Genomic DNA, 9151 nt, shown 5'->3' with positions numbered 1-9151 from the left:
TACATAAAATTAAACAATTAAACCATTGTATAATTTTTGTTGGGAATTCAACATGAGTTCTTCTGAGCTTATTCTTTAAGGAGAAGGTAAGAATGAGTCTGCTGTAACAGGAAAAAAGAAAAGCTTGCATGTCACTTAAAAACCCGCAATGCTATTTTAAGGGTGTCCATATTAACCAGATACAGCATGATGATTAATACAGTATCCATCAAGATAACGCGGTGTGTTGAGGTATAAATCCTACTAGGCACTGTTCTCTGAAAAACTGCTTTCTAAATCTAACTGTTGTTGACATTGTGTACCAAAAGTGCATGCTTAAAGTGGCCAACAAGTTCTTCTGTAGTGCTTAAGGAATATCCATGAGTCATTGTAGTGGAATACTGTTTTAGGCTTATCTTCAGTATCAAAATGATTATAACAGGGTTGGAGTGTTGTTGCAGCCACGATGGTCTGGGAAATATCAGAAGGGCAAAGTTTTTTGTAATATTTTTTATTAGACAAACTCTGTAGTTGGTGAAGCTGTTGGAGCAGCTTTCAAGGAACAGGTGCCCTTCCTCAGGTCTAGGCCCAAAAGTTGGTCCAACAGCTCTCAGCTAAACAGTTGATTCGATAAAAGGTATCAGTGAAAAACCTTTGCTCAGACATGACAATAATCATGTGAAATGCTGTGGCAGAGTACTTAGTAGTCTCTTTTCTAAGAGGTAAGGGTATCGTTTAGTCTTATTTTTATCAAGGTGGAGCAGGAGAGAGGAAGGGGGGTTGGTTTATTCTGGGGTGGCCTATTGTAGGCCCTGTTGTCTGCAAATGGAATTGTGACTACTCATTTTTTGAATTAGCCCTAACTGAACACTAGTTACCAATAATGGCAGTTTAAAAAAAATAGGAACCTTACTTTACGCTGATTTTCAAAAGTGCTTGATACCTAGCAGTTCCTGTTGACTTTAAGCAGCCTGTCTTAAATATAGTGTTTAGGTGTTTAAAAATAGGTGTTGGAGCTTAACTTGGGGCACCAGGATTGAGTATCTTGAGTATTCTAGATAAGTTTAGAATTTTTTTCAATGGTTTGTTGAGCTATGCATAATAGACAACATAGTTATCAGGACAAACCAGGTGGCAATGTCTTGACATTTTCCCTTTGGCCAGAGTTAGAAGAACAGACGAGAAGAGCTCTAGAACTGGATCAAGAACGAAAGCGTGCAAAAGAAGAAGCAGAGCGCTTGGAAAAAGATCGCCGTGCTGCCGAAGAAGCTAAAGCTGCTCTAGCCAAACAGGCTGCTGATCAAATGAAGAACCAGGAACAGCTAGTAAGAAGTAACCCCAGAATCCCTAAAACCAACCTATGGTTATTGAAACAAGTTGAAAATGTAGCCTGTTTACTTTTTTTGCCAAAGGATCAAACGTTCTTGTCCTTTTGAGCATAGATAACCATAAATAAGCTACAGTAGCTTGATAACTTCCAGCTTTGATAAGTAGTTTGCCACTTCTACATTAAATATTGACCTGTTCATTATTAATAATCTTAAAATGCCAATAAGAATACTAATTTGTTTTGAAATACATCCTTTATACCATATAGTGACACCCAGCAATGGTTGTCCTCTGATCAGCTCCAGGTGTCATTGCAGTTTGTGTGTGTCTGGTAGCATATTATGCTCAGTTACTTGTTATAGGATCCTATTATGCCTCTGTGATTTCAGTAGTTAAAGAAAACTAATGCAATAAAGCTTCCATGTGGGATCTTAGTGTTTCATATCCTCACACCTTAATTCTTCCATGGAATTCACTTGTAAAACTTCTTTTGGCTTCAGTGGGAGCCGGGTTAGCCAGTATTGCATTAACCCTTTTGAAACCCCACCGATAATGCAGCACTAATCTCATATTTCACTAAAAGCACTTGGCTTGGGTATACTACAGTATATTCTGTCACAGCAGATGTCATAGTGGGGTGTTAGAATCATAGAAAATTATGGTTGGAAGGAGGTCATCTAGTCCAGCCCCCTGATCAAAGCTAGACCATCCCCAACTATATTATCCCAGCCACAGTTTGCCAGGCTAGAATTTCTCTAGTAAAGGAACAGCCCCATTATGGTACCTGGCAGTTCCTCAGTGTAACAGGCAGGTTGAGGGCAAGGAAGGGAGTTGCTGAGAATCTGGGTTGTGGCACCAGCTTATGAGGTAGATAAAGTAAGACTGTGGTTAACTACACTGGAACGCCTCTAACTGTTAGTTTATGTCAGTTGTACCTCCCTTGGCAGCTCAGTCTGGGAGTTGTAAAGATCATCCCTAACCAGGGATTTTCTACCTGGGGAGATGCAGCACAAACGTTGTCCCTCAAGCTCATTTATAATTAAAAGTTCTATTTTTGAAAGGTAGAAAAATTACTAGTGTCATAATGAATATATTCTTTTTGCTCAGAGCATAGCAAGGCCTTTTCCACTTCTATTGTAGAGCGAATAAAGGGTATTGAATTAATCTTTCTATTTCATTTCCTCTCTCCTAGGCAGCAGAACTTGCTGAATTCACTGCCAAGATTGCACTTCTTGAGGAGGCCAAGAAGAAGAAAGAAGAGGAAGCTACAGAATGGCAGCACAAAGTAATGAAGTCTTACAGTGTATTAAGTCATAGAATTATAGGAAATTAAGGTTGAAAGGGACCTCAGATCATCTAGTCCAAATCCCTGCTCAAAGCAGGCCATCCCCAACTATGTTTTCCCAGCCACATCTTAAAAATCTCCAAGGCTGGAGATTCCACAGCCTCTCCAGGTAACCTGTTCCAGGGCTTTACAACCTTCTAGTGAGAGAGTTGTTCCTAATATCTAACCTACACTGCCCTTGCTGCAACTTGAGATCATTGCTCCTTGTTCTGTCATCACTATCACTGTGAATTATTTAGCTCCATCCTCTTCGGAGCCACCCTTCAGGTAGTTGAAGGATGCTATTAAAGTCTCTCTTAATTATCTTTTTTCCAGACTAGATAAGCCCAGTTCCTACAGCCTCTCCTCATAAATCATGTGCCCCAGTCCCCTAACCATTTTTCTTGCCTTCTGTTGGACTCTATCCAATTTGTCCATGTCCATGTAATGGGGGTCCCAAAACTGGAAACAGTACTCCAGATGTTGCCTCACCAGTGCTGAATACAGGGGCAGAATCACTTCCTTCAGTCTACTGTCAACACTCCTGCTAATGCAGTCCAGTATGCCAGTAGTGTTCTTTGCAACAAGGGCACACTATTTGCTTGTACTCAGCTGCTTGTCCACTGTAATCTGCCTTTTTCTCCAGAGCTGCTGCTTAGCTAGTCAGTCCCCAGCTTGTACTGGTTCATAGGATTGTTCTGTCCTAAATGCAGGACTTTGCACTTGTCCTTATTGAACCTCATGAAATTTCTTTTGGCCCAGTCCTCCACTTTGTTGAGGTCTGTCTGTATACTAGCCCTACCCTCCAGCATATCTACTACTCCCTGCAGCTTGGTGTCATCTGCAAACTTGCAGAGGGTGCACTGTATCCCACGTTCCAGGTTACTGATGAATAAATTGAACAAAACTGGCCCCAGCAGATGTCAGGGTGGTTGAAGTGCCCCATGAGAACCAAGGCCTGTGATTAGAAAACTCCAGCTTGCTGTCTGATGAAAGCCTCATCCACCACACCCTCTGGTCTGGTTTGGTGGTCTATAGCAGACACCCACTATGATATCCCCTTTGTTGTTCTCCCTTGTAATTGTAACCCAGAGACTTTTGACAGGCCTATCTCCAGTTCATAATAGAGCTCTGAGCAGTCATACAGCTTTTACATAAAGTGCAACTCCTCCTCCTCCTTTTCCCCTGACTGTCCTTCCTGATGTTATACCCATCCATGGCAGTGCTTCAGTCATGCGAGCTATCCTTTCAAGTCTCTTGTTATTTCAGTCACATCATAGTTCTGTGACTGTGCAAGGACTTTCAATTCTTTCTGCGTTTCCCAGGATCCTTATGTTCATGTATAGACACTTGAGATAGTTAGCCAATTGCCCTACTTTCTCAAGAAGAATGAGAAGGCCTACCCTGTTGCCCCCTCTGCTTGTTCTTCCTCTGGGTCACCTGTTTCCCCGCTTAGTTCAGGGCTTTGGTCTCCATCCACCGGTGAACCTGTTTTAAAGTCAGGAATTGCCAAGGGGCTAAGGGATATGGCAGCACAAATCCCACCAGAGCTTGGTGGCACGAAGTACTTCCTTCTTTTAGGCTTCTCTTGAAGCCTAGCTAAAAGAACTTTCACCTGCAAGTCCTTGCAAACATTAATATTTATAGTGAATGGTGAATCAACATGGTGAAAAATGTTTTCTCATCACAGCCCCTGTACATTCATGCTTATAGCTTTTAGTCTGTAAATAACAAGGACTTCATTACTGTATGGAAGTAGTGGTATTCTTAGACTAGCTAAACAATTTTTGTTTCTAATTCTTTGATTGTGTGTAAATTATTTTGCAGATGAGAACTATATATATGCTAATTACTATTATTGCTATTTAGGCTTTTGCAGCCCAGGAGGATTTGGAGAAGACCAAAGAAGAGCTCAAGACAGTAATGTCTGCTCCTCCTCCACCTCCCCCACCACCAGTTATTCCTCCAACTGAGAATGAGCATGATGAGCATGATGAGAACAATGCTGAAGCTAGTGCAGAACTGTCTTCTGATGGTGTCACAAACCACAGAAGTGAGGAAGAACGGGTGACGGAAACACAGAAAAATGAGCGCGTTAAGAAACAGCTCCAGGTAATGAAGGTTTGCAGTTGCATTAATGTTATAATTACAGCTAAAAATGTGCATTTTTTTTGCTTAAGATCTTGTGTGCATTTATGTAATACATGGAAATAAAACTGAACTAGCACAAAGCTAATGCAGAGAAGTAAAACTAAAGTGGAATATGGCAAGGAGATAGTACATTTTATCACGTACTAGTTTAGTTATTTACAAACTGGTATCATTTAATTATTGCTGTAGGAACTGCACAAAAGGGAGAATGTAGCAAGATTGGGAGTAATGTAACTCATTTTGTATATGTATGACTTAAAGTTTTGTGTGTGAATATGTTGCTGCATTACAGCTAATGTTTCCTGCCAAATAGGAAGCTAATCTAAAGTACTCTGAATTTTTGAAGTGTAATGTTTTAATTTCTGAACTATAAAATATATTGCAAAATACAAAAAAGTTTTTAACCAGTAGCATTTTGAAGTTTCTTTGTAGTAATTTATGGTACCTATAAAAATGAAATGTATGTCCTAAATTGGTTTATCCTTATTCAAACTGTTAGTCTAGATAGAGAGATTCTGTTTTTTTCTTCCACTGAAAAAGTGATCAGTCTGTCACTGGCCAGTTTAATGATACTGTTAACAGGTACTCTATATTTTTCTAGGGTGATACCAAAACCAAAATGTGACCTCTGGTTCCTTTTCAGTAGCAGTATATTACTAGCATACATGTACATATATTTCTGCTCTGCTACAGTACAATTACAGGCATAGGAGTAAACAGACCGGTCAGTTTTTGCTTAACTGGAAGGCTTACCTGGAAGGCTAAGATTATTCCTTAGATTCTCCTACCAAACCATGTTCAGCTACTTCTAGCAGAATTGTTCTCTTGGATATTAGAATATAAGGCTGTTTTACTTAGCCCTTTGTCCACACTTCTAGAATGACTTCTCAGCTTGCATGATAGACATGATAACATTATGGTTTCACTTCTTTCTGGAGAAGTGCATAGAGTGCTTCTTTGGCGGTCAGGAAAACTCTGTCTATAACCTCCAATGAGACGTGCTCATAAAATCTAAGCTAATTAAAATGGTTAAACACAAATATTTTATTCAACAGGCATTAAGTTCTGAGTTGGCCCAAGCCAGAGATGAAACCAAGAAAACTCAGAATGATGTCCTTCATGCTGAGAATGTTAAAGCGGGCCGTGATAAGTACAAGACTCTTCGACAGATCCGACAAGGCAATACAAAGCAGCGTATTGATGAGTTTGAAGCAATGTGAGAGCTGTTATTTTGCATATATGTTCCTCGTAAAGCTGAACCACCAACAGAGAAAAAAAGCAGGCCTTTGCAATTTTGAAGGATTTCACCCCACTTTGCCAAAGCACTTATACCAGTTTGACTGTGGTGGTTAAAGACAAATTTAGAGGAAGGCATTCAACAATAAGGCAGTCTTGTCATATACCCGGCTTTTTTGGTGGATGGCGGGGAGGCGGGAGAGAGGTGTGGGAGGGAGGGATGTGTGTCGAGAGAGTGGAAAATGAGGGCAGAACATTTATCTCCCGTAGCTTTTTTTTTTCATTTTCTGTTCTTGCTTTTTTGTTCTCCTGAAAATTGGCAGCTAACTATCATGACTGACAAATGTATGTGTTACCTAAACATTAAGAGGTAAAAAGGACTTTGGGCGCGAATCTAAAACTGTCAGAAACTGTTTGTGTGGTGCAGTTTGAAATACAGTTTTTTCAATTCTGCTGCACTAGTAGGAATCTGATTTTGCTGACATCCTTGTGTGCGTTTTATTTTTATTTTTCCCCCTAAGCTAAATTCGTTGGTGTTTCATGTCCTGTCATCATTGATGGTTTTCTTTGCCTGCCTGTTCACAAAGGTCTAGAGAGCAGGTGGTAGTTCCAGCGGATTTTTTTAAAAATGGAACGCTACCTGTGGGCAGCACGTATCTGCTGATAGGTTTCAATAAATACTGTTTTTGTAGATGATAACTTCAGATATGCAGAAATAGTCTAATGAAGAAAAAATAAAACCTTCAACCCCCCCCCTTCCTGTTTGCTTATAATTATTTTAGTTGCAACAGGAAAAACCTGGACCTTTCTGGCAAGGGAGCATATGAAAACATCAGTCCCAGGGAGGGGACAGTATCCTACCTCACTACTATATACATGATGACTGGTCCTTCAAACACCATGTAAATCTTTAGTGTGAAATTGTCTTTCCTTTTATGATGATATTTACAAAGCTAGGAGTCCTTGTGCTCTTAAGGTTTGTTTTCCTTCCAGGTGGATTTATGTTGCTAAATATTGTTTAACTGCCTTTTTGTTGAGTTAAATTGTAAAAACTTATTATGTACACTAAAACTATAACTTGTCACTGGTATACTCTCTTCTGGGAGGGGTGTGGAATGTGTTTGACTTAGTCTATATGTGGGTTTCCAAATACCAAATGAAAGCTCCCATTGTTGAAAAAAAAAAGAAGGAACCTGTAGTTTTTTTTTTCAGTGAGGCCAGTTCATAATTATGTCTTTGTATCTGATGTCCGATCGTTGTTGCTCAGTTGTTACAACATTTTGAAAAGGCAATTTAAACAAAATGGTGGGTTTTTTAAAATTTATAAGGTCAAATAGTGTGTAGAGATTGAGTCTGTCTTTTAAGAGGTCATTTTGCAACAAATACGGGCTGTCTTTTTTATTTTATAGTACCCTAGTTACAGTTTATAAAAGCCTTGCTTTCTCTGAGGATGGTTCAGCTATCTTCCGTTTGATATTATGCACTCATAAATTACACTCATCTATTAAAATTTGCCATTTTATTAAACATTTTTCATGCACAATAGGTTCAAGTTACTTATGAACAGGTCAGTTGAGTTTTGGTTTTTTTTTTGGTTTTGTTGAGTTAAAGGTTGACTATCTGGGATGACATCATGAAAAGGAAATAAAGTTACATTTAATATATTTTGAGCTTTTGGGGCTAAAAGTGTCTGGTTAACTTTGAAGACTGGTGTGCAAATGTTGTGCATATGCTTCAACATGATGCTTGGTGGAAGTTAGTATTTCTACTTGCAGTGCATTGAAAGAACAGTTTATGTATCACAGGCTTCATATGCTGAAGCATGAGCATTCAGATTTCCAAAGTATTAGAACAATTTGCCATAGCAAGTGAAATGCTGTACTTCCAATGACTTTTTGGTGGTTTTTGCTGAAAAGTGTGCACTAACACTATTACATCAGTTTATCAGTGTTGGAAAATATCAGTTAGGTTTGCTGTTCATAAATCTACAGTTTATAGATTAGAATTACAGTGGATCTAATCCATTTTTTAAAGCTGTGTGAATTTTTCTAAACAACCAGGAACAACCATTTGTAACATACGGATTTTCACAATGAACAAAGTGGTGATAAATGCATTCACCAGCAGTTGAAAAAACTTACTGATGCAGAAATGTTGAGAATCATTTAATGAGTACTTGGTGAAGTAAATTTCAACATGCTTTTTCCCTTAGCATCATGTTTTGTGTTGTACAATTAAACTACGATTACATCTACTATTTTGGATAACATTCATTGGTTAACAATAAAGAGATGCAGTTAATTTCTCCTGAGGTCCATTGTTGTTATTTAATTCTTTTTTCTGGCAAATTTGCTAAATGCATTGTAAATAGCTTTTTTGTTTTGTTTTTTCTCTTGTTTTATTTTTCAGAGTAGTGAAAACTTTGGGACATTGATCCTAAAATTTCACTTTGTGGTCAAAATTAAAAATAATTCTAAATTAAATCCTTATAGAATAGTAATCCGTTTCAGAAATTATCTTACAGTTGGGAGAAAAAAACTGGTCACTGCTGATTTCAGAAGAGGATATGAATCATTGGAGTAAATTGGCTCTCTTGAGGACAGAGGGTAATTTGGCCACTAAGAACTTTCAATCACTGCCTGCACAGTACTTAGCTTTAAGCTAGGTAAAGTTTACTTTAATTGGTCATTGGTTTGTTGTGGTGATTATTTTTCTAAATACTGTATATTGACAGTTTTCTTAAAGTTGTCTTTCAGGGTTTTTTTTTAAATATAAGCATTATAATTGTTTCTGTTCATCTCACCAATCTGAAGAACATGGATTGTTCCTGGCTTCTCCCTTACCAATAGATAGATAAACTAATCTGCTGAAGAATTTCCATGTGGATCAAATCTCCTCTTAGTTAGCACGCTGGATACGTACAGACTTTCAGGGAAGTTCGATTGAGTTAAAAATGGCCACTCAATTTAAGGTAAATTGGGATGGGAGAGACCAGGGGGATCTGGGGCAGGGGCAAATGGAATCCGCAGGGGGAATCAGGCAGCTAGCAGCCCACAGAGGGGGTTGTTGGTGGAGACCAGAAGGGTTTGGCAGGACTGGGGGGAGTGGGTCCATGGGGGGCTTGGACGGATG

The 9151-nt window shown here is 38.9% G+C and overlaps 1 protein-coding gene across 2 annotated transcripts in view; it reads left to right on the top strand.

The window, feature by feature from the left end:
- Positions 1-8326, top strand: part of RDX (radixin) — an 83324-nt gene extending 74998 nt beyond the window's left edge. For both annotated transcript variants that reach the window (XM_019524471.1, XM_019524470.1), the window contains exons 10-13: positions 1144-1304; positions 2501-2593; positions 4502-4744; positions 5839-8326. In XM_019524471.1, the coding sequence (XP_019380016.1) occupies positions 1144-1304; positions 2501-2593; positions 4502-4744; positions 5839-6003 (662 nt within the window). In that variant the 3' untranslated portion in view covers positions 6004-8326. The remainder of the gene's footprint in view (positions 1-1143; positions 1305-2500; positions 2594-4501; positions 4745-5838) is intronic.
- The last annotated feature ends 825 nt before the right edge of the window (positions 8327-9151 follow it).

Source organism: Gavialis gangeticus, unplaced genomic scaffold, assembly GCF_001723915.1.
Source record: "Gavialis gangeticus isolate Ggan-Ray unplaced genomic scaffold, GavGan_comp1, whole genome shotgun sequence".
NCBI lineage: Eukaryota > Metazoa > Chordata > Crocodylia > Gavialidae > Gavialis > Gavialis gangeticus.
This window is presented reverse-complemented; position numbering and strand designations above follow the sequence as displayed.